Source organism: Vicia villosa, unplaced genomic scaffold (genome assembly GCF_029867415.1).
Source record: "Vicia villosa cultivar HV-30 ecotype Madison, WI unplaced genomic scaffold, Vvil1.0 ctg.000207F_1_1_1, whole genome shotgun sequence".
Lineage (NCBI taxonomy): Eukaryota > Viridiplantae > Streptophyta > Magnoliopsida > Fabales > Fabaceae > Vicia > Vicia villosa.
This window is the reverse complement of record NW_026705072.1, coordinates 360,463-378,314: the sequence shown is the minus strand read 5'-3', so window position 1 is coordinate 378,314 and position 17,852 is coordinate 360,463. Positions and strand designations below refer to the sequence as shown.

Genomic DNA, 17,852 nt, shown 5'->3' with positions numbered 1-17,852 from the left:
TCTTGGTAAAAGTGGAATTATGAGAGAAAAAGAGAGAAAAAAGTATATATTTTAAATGGTGAAATGTCAAAAATGCTCCTGACGTATCTCTTTTTTGCTCATTTTCGGGGAAACGTGAATCGGTGCGAAATTCGGAAATAAAACGAACATCACTGTGAAGATGACCAAATTTGTGACTCGTAGCCGCGAGAATCGTCTCAATCTGACAAACGGTGAGGAAATTATACGTGTTTGAATGACGAGAAAAATCGGTTCACCTGGTGCGACTGTGCAGAATTTTGCGAGTACCGTTCAAAGAATGTGATGAAACTCAAACTTCGGCTCGAAATCTGACCTAGCACGTGTGACGAAGAATCGAAGATAATGAAATTTCCGAGAAAATTCCGCCGGAATGGACTCCATACGATAAAAATCGAAGAAGTTATGAATTTTCAAACTCGGCGCGACACACTCGAAAACACACTTTTTACCGAAAGATTGCGACGTTCCTTAAAATGCTGGGCACTTTTGGTGCATAATCGACCGATGGTCCGAACATATGAAATTTTGGTAATGATGGCACGGATCCCCAGTTAAATTTTCAAGCGAATCCGACTGGCGGATTAGGAGATATGAATTTTTTACTGTCCGAAAACCTGCGGTTCAGCACCATTTTTCACTGTGAAACCTCGATTAATTTGCAAATTCGACAACCTTTCTCATGGAATTGATTTCTGAGTCAAACACGGAAGTTGTAGATAACATCGAAACAGTTGGGGCCACGCGGGAACCAAGCTCAAATCACTTTCCAAATCGGACTTGTGAATTTTCTCGTATTTCCACTATTTAAACCATATTTCACACTGTATCTTCTTAATCCCATGAAAACTTTTTATTATTTTTCTTCTTTTTTTTTAATGACGAAATAAACGTCTTGGATAACTTATGGCTCGAATAAAGAGGGCAAATTTTGGGGTGCAACAGCTGCCCCTATTCAAACTTCTTGAACCGACGAGTGAGAAACGAAAGTTTCGAACCATTGAGGTGGAAGGAGATTGAATACCAGAATGAACTCGAAAATTTGCGCTCTTGATCAACAGAAGACTCCGTCTTATAATAAGAAAGAATGTACCACCCCGCAAGTAGGGAGAAAAAACTTCAATTGACCTGGATAATTAAGTAGCTCCAACTTGCGATAAGAAGGAACATGTAACCCCAAAGGCAGGGGAAAAAACTTCAATTGATCTGGGCATCAAGAGAAGGCACATCTTCGAATGATCTGGGTATCAGACGTAGCAGATGTCTTCCGAACAGGAATCGGGGATAGATGTCTAAGTCGATCTGGGCATCGAAATGAGATACTCCGGCTGATCTGGGCATCAACGGGTAGTAAGTATCTCTGGTCTGGGTACCAATGCGACATCTCCATCTGATGCAATTAAATCATCAGGCAGATATTCCTACTGATCTGGGTATCAGCGGCTTGCTCCTTCGTAAGATCGACGAGATCCGGAGGCGGTTCCCTCAACTGAAAGTCTGGTTTATCAGGACAGGAACAATATCTCTTCCGAACTGTGTACGCCGGGAAAGGAAGTCTTTAAACTGATCTAGGCTCGATGCTAGAAAATAAGTAGAACAATCCTCTTCTGAATGACAAAGTCAATCAGGCAGATATCTCCACCTGATCTGGGCATCAGTGGCTTGCTCCTTCGTAAGATCGACGAGATCCGGAGGCAGTTCCCTCAACTGAAGGTCTGATTTATCAGGAATAGGAACGGATATCTCTTTCGAACTGTGTGCGCCGGGAAAAGAAATGTCGGAAATGGGTAGACAAGTCTTCTTCTGAACGAAAATAAATCGTCAGGACGTAGATATTTCCAACTGATCTGAGGCATCAACAGGCTTGCTCCTTCGGAAGATCGACAGAGATCCGGAGGCGGCTCCTTCAACTGAACTGGAATCAGGATAGGAACAAATATCTTCAACCGATCTGAGGGCGTCGGGAATAGGAATATCTTCATCAGGTGAATTGACAATCCTTTTCTGATATGAACATCAGGATAAGCGCCTGTAATGATTAGGCGAGTTGCTCTCTAGGAGGCATTTGAATATCTTGATGACCTTCCTGTAGAATGAAACAGAAATGATATGATTTATGCATGATGCATGTATGAATGTGTATGGAATAACGTTCCAGACTAGGGAAGACGATATATGTTTAGAGAATGCAATGCGAATGATGCATGATTCGGACGCTGCTTAGGGAGACAGCGGAGGAGCACTGAATTGCTGAAGAAGTCTCGGAGAGAGTATGAAACTCTGCGGGGAGGACAAGATGAGTGACCAGAAGTCACAAATTATGAGCTGGAAAAGATGGATCAGAAACCTGCTGGAGACGATCAAATTTGGATGCGAGCTCTGTTTGGGGAATAACATGGCAACTTCATTGGAGAAGCAAATTCTCGACACACTGGGGATGAGGAAATAAGAAATCCGCTGGGGATAAGGAACTCGGCATAAGAGCCTCTGGTTAAGATCACTCCAGTGGGGAACAAAATGACTCTCCTGGGGAAAACAAGTTAATCTGTTGGAGAAAAAAACGCTCTACTGGGAAAATGAGGCATTCGGGCAAGGAACCTCATTGAGAGCTTGATGGGGAATCAGATACCATTCAATCATGATTCAACTGGGGAGGAGACACTCCACTGGGGAATGAGGCTTCTGAGGCACGGAGATTGAGATATGCTTTGTTGAGGAGATGAGGATCTTGGGACCAAGAGGGTCTCATCTGGATGCACTCAGCTGGGTAATGAGAATCCCTCACTTGGCTAGATCCGCCAATGCACTAACATTGTGTGCTCGGAAGGATGTACCTGCGATATAAACAGATAAGAATGCCCCAAGATATAGCATGACATCTTGGCCTGCCACCCTAGTTACACAAGACTTCAAAGTAAATTCAAAGATTTTATCATTTCTAATCATGTATTGTAAAAGCAATGCAGTTTTCATATACAAAGTTAACACAAATTTAGGACGTTTTATGCAAACAAAATAGTAAAAGAAAACAACTTTTAAGATGAAAAGAACTTTATTAATTGACATGACAAACGCCTGAGGAAGGGCGAATACATTTAGGAAGCAATTCCTAGTAAGAGGTAATTGCACATTTTTAATACAAGAGAAATGACAATGTGAAACGGACATCCATTAGTTTCGATCCCGCTATCACTTTTATAACTTTGACGTTCTCATCTCCTTGCTTTGGAAGACCGTACTTATTAGGATTGATCACTCCCCGATTTGATGACAACACAATGGAGCTTGAGGACCCGACTGGGGTTTGTGAACGCTTTAGGGATTTGAGCTGCCAGGTGCCAACTCAAGAACACGGAGTCTTGCTTATCCCTCGGTCGGGAGCCCTAAACACAGCGATTGGAATTTGTGAATGCTTTAGGGATTTGAGCCGCCAGGTGCGAACTCAAGAACACGGAGTCTTGCTTATCCCTCGGTCGGGAGCCTTCAGCATGTATGAATAGTGATTGCCAAGGTGGCATGCGGGATGTAGTCGTTCGCTTTTGTCCCTTTTTTGCCTAAGCCGCCCTTTCGGGTTTTCAACTTAGCGGGTATTATTATTATTATTATTATTATTATTATTATTATTATTATCATTATTATTATTATTATTATTATTATTATTATTATTATTATTATTATTATTATTATTATTATTATTAGAGAATTATATTCATACACTGACAGTGTAAAACTCTTTTACACAGGCAACCAATAATAATAGAATATTTTGACATGTCAGTTTTAATTATATTATTTAACTTTAATTGAAAATATTTCTGCAAAAAGGGTTTATATCTAATACAAATTCACGTTCCTAAATTAGTGGCTTTCAACAACTGCACCTTCTTCTTCGTTTGGCTTCTAACTGCACTTTCTTAAGTTCATCTTCCTCCAAGTATTTTTGCTTTTTTTTCTTATTACCAACAACAACGTTTACAAGAAAAGCTTCGAACCTCTTTGTTCTTCTTTGTTGGACTCAAAGTGGAAGTTTTCTTGGTTATTCTCTTTATTTTCTTCGGTGTTCATGACAGTAAGTACTCATCCCTCAACTTCATCGTCCATTGATTTAATTCTTATTGTCTTTATTCTTGTCTCCATCGTTTCGATCGCTTAATTACTGATAAGCTTAATTGATTGAATGTACTGATGTTTTGTTTTGATTTTTCATGATATTCCTGTGTCATATGCCTTTATTTTCTATTTCTTTTTTTTATCTAGATCAATACATTATTTTTTTGTATTAGTTTTAAATTATTATATAATCACCATTTTCATCACTGTTTTAGAAAAGGTGAAGTTGATATGCACTGCTTTCATTTCAACGCATTCTATTTTGTATTAATTTAAAATTATTGTATAGTATAAGTTTCATATATTAGCAGTCATATATTAGTCATACGATGATCTTTTTGTTTTCATATTAAGAAATAAGAATTGGGCACCTATATGGCAGGTTAAGAATGACCGACATAGAAGATAATTCAACCATAATTAGCTCTCATGATATACTTGAAACTGATTGTAATATCGATTATGCTGATATTGAAATACCAATAAATCCCCCTTTAGAGCCTTACGAGGGTATGGAGTTTATGTCAATTGACGATGCAAAGAGCTATTACACAAAGTACGCAAAAAGCAAATGATTTAGCTTTCGTATGGGCCGTGTTACTAAATCAAGAACAAATGGTATGATAATAGGCCATGAAATCCTTTGTTCAAAAGAAGGGTTTAGAGCAAAAAAATATGTGAAAAGAGATAGTTTTGGTGGTGCACCACATGATGAGACAAGAATAGGATGCAAGGCAATGCTATATGTAAAGAAAAATGATGAGAAATGGATTGTTTCTAAATTTATAAGAGACCATAATCATGAACTTTTTTCTCCAAAAAGTTCAAGGTTTCTTCGAGTGCATAGAAGGAAATCCAAAGTACAAAAAAACTTATTGATGTGCTTGATGATTCGGGATTACGTCCTTGCAAAATAGCTTCTGTCTTATACACCGAAAGTGGCGGTATTGATAATGTTGGATTTAGCAAATAAGATGTTGTTAATTATTTAAGTGCAAAGAGACAGAAACAATTAGAAAAAGGAGATGCTCAATTGATGTTATCTTATTTTAAAGATTGCCAATTGAAGAATCCTGGATTTTTTTATGCATTTCAAATGGATGTAGAAGGACAATTAGCAAATTGTTTTTGGGTTGATTCAAGGTCTAGAATGGCTTACAAGTATTTTGGTGATGTGGTAACCTTTGATCCAACATACTTAACAAATAGATATAAAATGCCTTTTGTTCCATTCACTGGAGTTAATCATCATCAACAATCAATTCTTTTTGGTTGTGCTCTACTGTGGGACGAAACTGAAGATAGTTTCTTTTGGTTGTTAAGTACTTGGGTAGAAGCAACGAATGGAGTTTGTCCTAAAACTATTATCACTGATCAAGACATGGCTATTACAAATGCAGTTGCAAGGGTGTTTCCAAAGGTTAATCATCATTATTGTATGTGGCACATTCAAAAGAAAGTCCCAGAATATTTGAACTATATTTATCACGAGCATGGTGAATTCAAAAATCAATTTCATAAGTGTATTCATCAATCTATCACTGTTGAAGAATTTGATTCTGACTGGGAAGCAATGATAGATAAGTATGAGTTGCAGGATAATAAGTGGTTAGAAAAGATATACTTTATACGAGAAAAATGGATTCCGGCTTTTGTACGTCAAGATTTCTGTGCTGGAATGTCTACCACCCAAAGGAGTGAAAGTATCAATAGTTTTTTTAAAGATTTTTTGAATTCAAGTACTCCATTGAGCAAATTTGTGACACAGTATGAAAAGGCTCTTGATGCACGATATAATAGTGAAAGACATAAGACTTTCAAAACATTGAATTCAAAACCCCTGTTGCGTACTTTATATCCTATGGAAGAAGAAGTCTCAAAGATTTATACAAGAAAAATGTTTAGGATATTTCAAGATGAGTTGGTTAGCTCTCAGATGTTTATAGCGGAAAAAATTGATTTTTCTACAGAAGTGTCGACATACAAGGTTCATGAAATTTGCAAAGAGAAGCCTAATTATCACGTGACTTTTAATGTTATTTCAAAAGAAGTAAATTGTAGTTGTCACATGTTTGAGTTTATGGGAATTCTCTGCAGACATGGATTAAATGTACTCATAAAGAAAAGTGTGCATTCTCTCCCTTCTTAGTATGTTTTGCGTCGTTGGACTATAAATGCTAAGAAAGAAAAAAGTAAGGGATTGGCAATTCAAGAACTGCATGAAGGGAAAAACAAAGATTCCAGTACTTCTTTGTTTAATAGTGTTATGGTTCACTCTCTTGAACTATCTGAAAGAGCTTCTCGATCACCAAAACATCATGATATTGCAATTCAAGCTTTGCAAAACGTAATTGTGGAACTTGATCAATTGGATCTTGAAGAATCAAAAGAAGGACTTAATAACTCGAACATTGAAGTTACCTCAAATTTATCCAACAATAATATGACATTGCGTGATCCTCCAGTTAGAGCAACTAAAGGGAGGCCACGAACATTGCGAATGAAAGGAAGTTTGGAATTGGTCAAATCAGTTTCGTCTACTTGTAGTTATTGTAAGAAAAAAGGCCACAACAAACGTAAATGTCCAAGTTTAATTCAATCAAGGTACGTTAAAAGGAACTTCATAAATTAGTTTGTATTATAATTCATTTTACTATGTTAAGTTGAAGATATGATGCACTATGTCTTTTAGGTGTAATATTACCAATGGTCAACTTTCAAATACTGGTGCTGCTGATGCTGAGGATTCTAGTTTGATTCACTCACAGGTGATATAACTACAATGTGTTATAACTCTTTATTTTATTTTATTTGTTAGCCTTGTGCTTGGTTTAATGCTTTTAGAATATTTTACCTTCTTAAAAAGTCTAACAATGTTAGTAATAATTTGTTTCTTTTGTTATTTGCATTGCAGAAAATTGTAGAGAAGGGTAACCACTGCCATTGAAATTTGCAGATTTATAAGGCAGTGGATAAATACTCAAAATTAGTTTTACCTCTATAGCACCTCCGTCCTTACTCTAATTCAATTATATTAAAGAGCATCAAGAGTTTGAGGAATGACCAATCATAAGAAACTGAATATGTTATGAAAAATCTATTTATTTCTTGAATTATTGAAATAGTATTCTCATTTGTATTGTTTTGTATTGACTTAATTTGTTGGTATTTATATTTTAGAACCAAAACCAACTTAAAAGAGCAAATCTGTGATACAATTATGATTGCTGGATCTTTTTAATGACCATTAACTTTTATGTAGTTCTCTGCTATATATAAAAGCTCAAACAATATAATTATCACATTTTAAACATATGACATGCTATTATACACATACAAGTGAATACAAAAAATAATCACACTTTATTTTGGATTCTTATTCTAAAGTCTTGCAAATAGCTTTGTAATTTTTCAATGCATGCTCTGTGATAAATTACATTGTATTTTATTGTATTATGTTCTCTAAGAATGAGTGTATGGCCTACATATTAAACCATGCATGCAACCTGTTAAAAAAGTTATGTATAAAATTCAGTCAGAGATATATGGTATGCATGGTTCAGTCGCTTAAATTCTTGATGATAGAAAAAATATTTCAGCATTTGTTTTGTATGAGATCGAAGTAAAAGAGATATTAAATTTGACTCGAATAGAAATTCAAAAAACAATGTCAAATTTTACTCTCCCACACAAAAGGCTAATAATTTAGGACACCTTCTTTTGAAATTGGTGAAAATTGTTAAAAGAGAAACATTGTGTTTGACATTGGAGTGGTATTATTTGCCATAAATATTGTAATCCGGCTTGAAAGACGTGTTTCCCGAAGCTTATGAGGAAGCAATTAACAAGTTCGGGGGCATTGATAACGCGGCCTGGTGGAATGAAGGCATTTGGTGCTGGAATCAGCTTTGTCTTGATGTTGTCCCGCAGTCTGCTACAACACATCAGGAGGCTAAAATCTCAGCGTTATTACAAGATGTCATGCCTTCGATGTCCGGTGATGACGAGTTCAATTGGTTGGATTATGATGGTGATGGTTTTACGGTTAAATCGAGTTATGAGCTGATGGATCGTACCAGTTCGACATATGTTTTTCTTCTATTATCAAATGTTGTACGCAAGCGGTTCGTTTTGTTTGTCATGTACTTCAAACCAATGAGATTGGACAATATTGTCGGCTAGGTGCAAAGCTCACCAAATTTCTACACCACTATTCAATAACCATACAAAGGCTATTCTAAGCGTATTTATGGCTTTCATGTGCTACTACTGAAAAATACAAATTCTCTGCGGTTATTGGTTTTGGTTAATATGAAAAACAATAAATTATTCGTTCTTTTTGTGACTGTAAAGAATGTGATTAAGAGTTTATTAGGTGTAGATCCATGATGTAGTTTATTAGGAGGAGAGAATATGATCCTTGTTTGTTGAGGGTTCGAGTACCTTGTACTAGTTTTTTCTGTTATACTATCATTATCGTAGTAGATTTCTTAGGTAGATGCACTGTAAAATGAACACAGAACTCAAGTTGACAATAACATATATATATATATATATATATATATATATATATATATATATATATATATATATATATATATATATATATATATATATATATATATATATATATATATATATATGATACTTGTGCTTTAAATTAAATTAATTTAATCACTGTTAAACAACACCGCGAAAGAATGAGTGAGAGTGGATGAAGAAACTAGGACCAAGATGATATATGAGATAAAATTATTAAAGCATAATTTAGGGGAACACCAGCAAAGAGAAAAATTAAGAGTACAAGGGTTTTTCTTTAAATAATTTTGACTTCCATTTTTTTGTTAAAAAAAATGGATGTTTGAAATTGGGGGTGACGAGAAGAACAAGAATTAATTTTGAAGATGAGAAACATCGATGAACAACGTAACTTCCACTTTGAGTCCAACGAAGAAGAACAAAGAGGTTCGAAGCTTTTCTTGTAAACATTGTTGTTGGTAATAAAAAAAAGCAAAAATACTTGGAGGAAGATGAACTTAAGAAAGTGCAGTTAGAAGCCAAACGAAGAAGAAGGTGCAGTTGTTGAAAGCCACTAATTTAGGAACGTGAATTTGTATTAGATATAAACCCTTTTTGCAGAAATATTTTCAATTAAAGTTAAATAATATGATTAAAACTGACATGTCAAAATATTCTATTATTATTGGTTGTCTGTGTAAAAGAGTTTTACACTGTCAGTGTATGAATATAATTCTCTTATTATTATTATTATTATTATTATTATTATTATTATACTAAATTATAATCCTAAATTATCCTAAATTATAATCCTAGAAGTTCTCTGCACCAAAATTTCCCGCCAAAACTTTTAATGAGTAATAAATTAATTAATTAAAAATATTAAATAAGTAATGAATTAATTAAAAAATAAAATGTAAATATTACTAATTATTAAAAGTGGCTATATCTTTTTTCAAAAAATTTATTTAGACACGATTTGCAAAACTCCCACTACTTTAAAAACAATTACTTAATTATTCATTAATTATCATTATCAATTTAAAAAAATGTTCAAAAAATTATTTAATAACCTTAGTAATCCATAAATTACTAAAACGCAAGTAAAAATAAAAATTAAATATTATTATTTTTGCAAACTCATAATTTACTATGATATACCACCTATAACATCTACATTCACTACAACGCGCAAGGCTTTTAAAAGCGCTTTTTTTGGCCTTTAACAGCGCTTTAAAGCGCTGCCAAAGCCAGCGCTGGCATAGGCTACGAAAGCGCTTTTAAAAGCGCTCTGGTAGGCCCCCCCTATAAGAGCGCTTTTCTGGAAAAAGCGCTCTTGTAGGCCCCCCTTTAAGAGCGCTTTTCAGGAAAAAGCGCTCTGGTAGGCACCCCTATAAGAGCGCTTTTTTCAAAAGCGCTTTCGTATGTTGCGTTTTTTTTTTATGCTTTTTATTATTTCTAAACCTGCACTTTTGGCAGCAATATTTTAGAACCTGTAATTTACTATTTTTTGGCAGTATTTTTTCATGAACCTATAATTTATCATTTCAAATCGATATATACCATTATAATCGATATCGATTATATACAAAAAAGTATTATATTATATACCATTAATGTAAATCAAAATACATATATACATATTTCTAAACCAAAACAACTAAACCAATTCACATATTTCTAAACCAAAACAACTAAATGGGAAACAACTTCCGAGTTCTTATGCAACCAATGTACGCTTCCTGTATTATCTGGAGCTATGTTGTATTGATGCTTTAGTGGAGAACCAGTAGTCACCTGAGCTATGTTGTATTGTGTCACAGAATATGAATCAAATAACTGTACCCCGAACGATCCTGCCACAGAAGACTTCGGGGTACATTACTTGATTCTTATTCTGTGGAACATAATCGGCAGGGGCACATTGTGTTCTATCCTTTACCAGTCCATCCACTGTTTGAAGCTCAACCTACAATAGAAAAACGTGATTATTTACACAACATTCACATTCTCAATATTTTCTCTATCAACCAAAAATTTCCTCATCTCCGAACAAAAGACAAAATAGTTAATAAAAATAGTGCTATACCAGAACAGAAACCAATTTATAAGAAATCAATTAACAACCACATGCACATAAAAATAGTTTTTGATAAAAGAACAAGTCAATTGAGCCAACAACCAAAAACCCTAAAAAAAATCAGCCGTAGAGCCGTAGAGCCAACAACCAAAAACCCTAAAAAAAATTCTGTTCATCATCTTCGAAAAACCTCTCCAGAAACTGTAAATACATTGTTCATATTCATCCAACAACAATCACAATACACAGCCGCAAACACTAACCAAAACCCTAATTGTTCATCTTTCTCATACACGCAAACCATTCATCAGAAACAAAACCATTCACAAATCATCATCAAACATAACCAGACAAACATTCATCAAACCCAAACATTTGTTCATCACTTTCCTAATCAAACAAACCCTTCAGAAATTTGAGAGAGGAAGAGAGAATAAGAAATAAACTCAGAAAGGTCTCACCCGGTTTTGGTTTGTAGATTCAGAATCGAAACCGAACTCAGCAACAACACGAACCTCAACTCACCATAAACTCGTGTGTTTTGGATCTGAAAGGAAGAAGAACAGCGGAGGTTGCTAGGGTTTCGGAGAGAGGACGACGGAGCAACGAAGGAAGAAGAAAGATCTGAAACAAAACGCGTGTGTTTGTAAAATATATAATTTTTTAAATGGGCTACCAGAGCGCTTTTCAAAAGCGCTTTAATAACACCCCCTACCAGAGCGCTTTTATCCCAAAAGCGCTTTCGTAGCACCCACCCTATAAGAGCGCTTTTAAAAGCGCTTTCATAACCCCCTACCAGAGCGCTTTTTAAAAGCGCTCTCATGCCCCCCCTACCAGAGCGCTTTTTAAAAGCGCTATCATAACTCCCCCTACCAGAGCGCTTCTTTTGCATCATTTTTCCTTGTTTATTAATTTTGTTTTTAGCGAGTCCTACGAGAGCGCTTTTGCTAAAAGCGCTTTAGTAGCTGCGCTGCTACAACTTAAATTTGGCGTAGTGATTTAAAATTATTGATGGTTAATTAGCATATGAATTTTTTCTATACCAATAATAACGATGACAATAATTTTAAAGTTATTTACTTTATTAATTTTACTATTTTTACTCGCTTAATTTTCACTACTTTTACTCTATAATTTATTTTTCACTTTGTTTAACATATAGTTATTTTTTAAGATATGCAAACTATTAAATTGTTGTTAATTTATATCATTATATTTTAAATTATTAATTTAAATTACAATATTTACTATTAATAATTTAATAAAACTTATCCGCACATCGTGCGGGTGTACGTCTAGTTATTATTATTATTATTATTATTATTATTATTATTATTATTATTATTATTATTATTATTATTATTATTACCCGTGCCCGTTTGTCCGCTTTTTTTAATTTGCACAGCGTCAAAACACAAACATATTTTTTTTATTTCATTTTGATCTTAATTTAAAATATTTATTATATAAATTTTGTGATAGAAATTAAAAATAAAATAGATAAATTGTATAAAAACATCACCTGAAAATGAACTAAATAAATAGGTACTAAAGAGGAGTTAATTACATACATTTATTTTTAATCACCAAATGTGTTAAAATTAAGATATATTCGTCTAAACACACTTAACTTGTGTGTCCGTATGTCCTTTTTTTTATTTCACAAATGCATGTATGTATTTTATTATGTTTTTCCCATATGTCTCTTTAAAAAATATTATTTGAACATAGTTATTAAAAAATAAAAATAACATGATATAATGTTCACTTTCAACATACCTTAACTTCTAATCCATCTCTCTCTCCCATCAACTATCTCTCTTCTTTCTCTCCCTCTCCTCTCTCTTTCTCCCACTCTCTCTTTCTCTCTCTCCTAATCCTCTCGTTCTCTCACTCTCTCTTTCTCTCTCTCCTAATCCACTTGTTCTCTCTATCTCTCTCTCTTCAACTCTCTCTCTCTCTCTCTCTCTCTCTCTCTCTCTCTCTCTCTCTTCCCCCTTCAACTCTCTCTCCCTCTCCTCTCTCTCTCTCTCTCTCTCTCTCTCTCTCTCTCAACTCTCTATTTCTTTTTCTCTCTCCCTCAACTCTCTATCTCTTTCTCTATCTCCCTCTCTCACAAAAGGAGATAATGTCACACGATATTAATATAAGAATGCTATGGCACCATGAGAGAGATAGTTCAAAGGAGTGAGTGAGTGAGAGAATGTGTGCGTGAGAGAGATAAATAAGGGAGATGGAGAATGAGAGAGAGAGAGAGAGAGAAAAAAAAAGAGAGAGGGGGGTATTTTCGCATTCTTAAATTGGTCTTGAAAACACTTTTTCTTTAGTGTTGATTTCAGACTTCGATAATAAATTACTAATGTATATTTAAAGTGCAGATGTTTATGTTGATGTCGCAAAAAAATCCCACCAACTATCGCAACTTGCCTCTATATGGTCATGCATAGTTTTTTTTCTTTCTTTCAAGTTTTTTCTTCATCTATGAAATTTTCTCATTATATCATCAGATACCCTCATTTTTGTGAAGTGGTGTGTTAATTTTTTCAAAGATATGACTCGGTTATATATGTTGGGTATTTCAATAGTAGTAACCATCTTAAGTAACTTCTAATAACCACTCTTTATTAAATTTTAAATACTTATAAGTAAAAGAAATTAACTACCCAATGATATTGGAGTTATAAATAATGGAAGTTAACTTTTAAACCCTTCCATGAATAACCAATGGAAGTTATTAAGAAAACTATTATTTTTAAATTGTATTTATTTTATTTATTAAAAAAAAATAAAGGGTATTTTAGGAAGTAAAATAGGTCAGTCTAAAAAAGATGTATCCTCTTTATATATAGTTATAGATTATTATTATTATTATTATTATTATTATTATTATTATTATTATTATTATTATTATTATTATTATTATTATTATTATTATTATTATTATGTGTGCGTGTGTGGTCTAGCGGTGAAACGCTTGGGTCCTGAGAGTGTGCTCCTCTCAAGGTCTCAAATTTAAGGATTTTATGTTTATTTTCTTACAGATGGATAGTAATTATTGATATATGTGTGTTTTAATTTTGTCTTTAATTATTGATGATAAAAAAACCTCTTCAAAAGAAAGAAAGTTGTTTTGGCTTAGAATTTATTAAAAATAAAAAAATTATATCTATTTTTTTTAAAACAACGAAACTTTCCTCCGCTCTTCACCGTCAAGTTAAGTTAATGTATTATACGTTGTCATGTGGCAAAATTATTTTAACAATCAAAATCAAAACAAAATTGTCGAATAAAAAACAAAATTTCTCTATGTTTTTAAGTTCTTTCTACACGACTTAAATGTGTCTTCTTCTTTTAGTATTGATCTTCATTGTCACGAACATCGTCAGTGAATGTCGTCATCGTCATCACACACATTGTTGATTGTCCTGATCAATCGTTATCATTCTCGCTCAACGTTATCGCAAACTCTGCCACACTCACTATTTATTGTTGATTATCGTCGTCAATCGTTGTCATTGATGCTCAGCGTTATCGCAAACTCCGCCCCACTCATTATTGATTGTTGATTGTCGTCGTCAATCATTGTCGTTTCCGCTCACTGTCATCGTAAACTTCACCACACTTACGGTTGATTGTTGTTGTCGATGTTAATGGTTCTATTTGTCCCTCACTATCATCGTCAACAACACCACCACACTCACTGTTGATCCTCGTCGTTGTTGTCAATCGTTATCATTTCCGCTCACCGCCATCGCCACCACACTCATTGTTGATCATCGTCAATCGTTGTCATTGTCATATTTTGCTTTATCCTACTCTTATTAAGGTTGTTTTCTATTTGTGTCTGTGTTGATTTGTTACAAAGAGCTTACGCTATCGTCTATTTAATTTCTCTTTAAGGAACTTATGGAAATAGTTTTTATGTGGTTATACTATATTTTTTCCAAATAGAAACTAGAGTTTGTTTTATTTGTGATATTAAATATATCGTTAAAATATAACAATTAAATACATTATTAAATTATTTTATTCATATGTTTTGTTTTTTATTTAAGAGTATGGTAAGAAAATGACATATTCAAATATTGATTGTAAGCAAAGTTGTCAAGCTCGCGAGTCTACTCAGACTCGTAAAGGATCCGTAGACTCGACTCGCAGACTCAACTCGTAACTCGTACGAGTCTATGGAAAATTAAAATTACTTTCAAAAATTTGCAAGTGACACATATATTACACAATCCTATATTTTTAAACTTTTAAATTCCTCATATATGACACAAATATATATATAGTAGAACAACCTATTACCATTAAAACTTAAATGTCATACTTCATAACAAATTTGTTAGCAAAAAAATTGACAATAAAAAAAAAAATAGCAAAGTATGTAGTTAAAGACTTAAAGTACTAAAATCTTGTCAATTGGCTACTACATAAAGAAAAAAACACAAAGCATATATGCCAATGGCTTCAAACATCGAAAGCTCTAGTAAAACCATCGCCACCAATATCATCACCATCTTCTTCATCGGTATTTTGAGTATCGTCATCAAACTCTGTCCTAGAGGAAACATCTTCTTAATCATTAGCAAATGTTAGATTTCTTGAAGTTCCACTTCCACCTAATTCAACATTTCCACCACCACCACCACCACTTCACAACATTAGTAACAACAACATCATCTTCCACAATATTATTAATAATAATATCATCTTGCTCAATATTAAATTCATTTTTCATATTTTCTTCATTAGGATCTTCAGTTATCCATTCATAATCTAAATGAATATCTTTAAATGAAAGAATAACACTCTTCACTTTTCCTTTTCTACTTTTCAATTTCAAATTGCACATTAAATAAACTAAATTTTTTATATGCAACATATTTTTTCTCTTGGAATGAACTTGCAAAGCAAATAATAATTCACCTCAATGTTTCTAAAAGAATTAAAATCAAATATATTAACAAAAAATAATAATTCATTACCATTTCAAAGGAACTTCAATTTCGTTCACAACCATATGAGCTGCAAGTTAAGCTTCGAATACGAATTGCAAACCTCTTTAGTTTTGGAGTCATATCTCCATGGAAATACCGTACAAGAGACTAGGAGAGAGACTTTCTAATTCTCGTACAAGCAAAACAAAATAAGGGTTTTTTTAAAAATAAAAGAAAATCTTTTGGGGAATTTGAGCCTTTTTTGGTTAAAAAAACAAATTAAACAAATAATGATAGACTCGTAAACTCGTGATAGACTTGCGAGTCCATACGAGTTTGTGCGAGTCTACCCATGTCTACCCGAGTCTATAAAAAAAATATTTTATGCGCGAGTCAACTCGTTTATGTTTCCTAGACTCGTAAACTCGTACGAGTTTACGAGTCTACCCGCGAGTTTGACAACCATGATTGTAAGACAATGCCTGGTATGAAATTTGATTAATCGGAGGCGGCTTATGAATTTTGGATCGCACAGGGTGTAAATATGGATTTTGGTGTTAGGAAGCGCTATGTGAACAGGAATAAAAAAGATGGACCTATATCACCGTGTTGGTTTTTTTGTTGCAAGGAAGGACTATGAAATGAAGACAAGAGAGATGCTTTTGTTAGCAACCATTGAGCCAAGACCGTAGCATATTGCATAACAAAGATTTCTACTGTATTGAAGAATGAAAAGTTTTCCATCCATGATTTTGTATCAGACCATAATCACCATCTACAACTACCGAAGACAACACACATGCTAGCATCACATAGAAATATAGGCGAAGTTCAAGCATATGGAATTGATTTAGCCGATGACACATGAGGTAACTCTCAATACCAACCATAACATAGAGAAAATATACACATACAATAGCTTCTCACCTCATGTGAGATAGCTCCCGATACCACAAAAACTTTAAAGCCTCTGCCCATCCTTATTCAACAAGGGTTGTTACGCATTTGTACTTTTAACTAATACAATTTTAATATTGTATATACACGCGTTGATATAAAAAATTATCTCAATGCAAGAAGGCAAATAAGTATGGTGTATAGCGATGCATGATATCTTTCCCAATAATTTTAACGACAATTATTAGAAAATCCATCGTTCTTCCATGCATGTTAGATGGATACAGGAGAACAAATGACCGATGTGTTTTGGTGTGATGCAAATATGGTTTTAGACTACGAGTATTTTGGTGACGTTGTGTCATTTGACGCAACATATGGTTTTAGACTACGAGTATTCTGGTTTTTACCATTATATAGGTTCAATTATTAGTGTAACATTATTGTATTATGAGACAATTGAGTCCTTTAAATGGTTGTTCAATTCATTTTTACAAGCACATAATAAAATAAAACAAAGATCGTGTTTACTGATCAAGGTCATGCAATGTCTAGAGAACTTGTTGAAGTGATCCCTGAGACTCATCATGGTTTATGCAATTGGAACTTGTTGCAAAACAAAATCAAACACCTTGGGAACTTGAAGAACGGTGGAAGTTTTTTTAAGAGATATTTCAAGAAATGCATGTATGAATTTAGCAGTGAAGCGGATTTTGAGGCCGCTTGGACCGATTTGGTAAACAATTATAACATTCATGAAAACAATTGATCAAATTAGTTTATGTTATTGAAGAAAATGGACTTCGTGCTACATGAAGAAAACATTCACACTTGGCATGTGAAGTACCCAAGTTAGTGAAATTTTGAATGCTCACTTCAGATCTTGTATGAAACTAAATATGGATATCATTCAATTTTTCAAACACTTTGAGCGAGTTTGAGCAGAATAAAGGAAATGAACTTGTTGTCCACCAATACTAGTACAGATGGGAAAAGTATACATATACATAATATTTAAACCTTTTCAAAATGAGTTTACCTCATTCTTATCTTTAGCGATATCAAAGAGAAATGAGTCTCGCTCTTTGTGTGAATATGTCATCATTATGGTTAACCATGAAGGATCTTGGAAAATGTCATTTGTATTGTATCTCAAACCAAGTGATTGACTAATACAAAACCATGATGACCAGGAAACACATATATATTTTATCTCTCTTAAAATCCTCTTTTGAATCTCTAATAATAAAAATAAATAAAAATATAGAACCAAAGGACTTCTATCATAT

The 17,852-nt window shown here is 33.7% G+C and overlaps 1 protein-coding gene across 1 annotated transcript; it reads left to right on the top strand.

Annotated features, from left to right (window-relative positions):
* Nucleotides 1–4,517: 4,517 nt before the first annotated feature.
* Nucleotides 4,518–8,310, top strand: LOC131625359 (protein FAR1-RELATED SEQUENCE 5-like). Its single transcript, XM_058896226.1, has 6 exons — nucleotides 4,518–4,684; nucleotides 5,122–6,178; nucleotides 6,278–6,732; nucleotides 6,821–6,896; nucleotides 7,043–7,058; nucleotides 7,940–8,310. Exons 1-6 carry the CDS (start codon nucleotides 4,518–4,520, stop codon nucleotides 8,308–8,310), a joined length of 2,142 nt encoding a protein of 713 aa, XP_058752209.1.
* The last annotated feature ends 9,542 nt before the right edge of the window (nucleotides 8,311–17,852 follow it).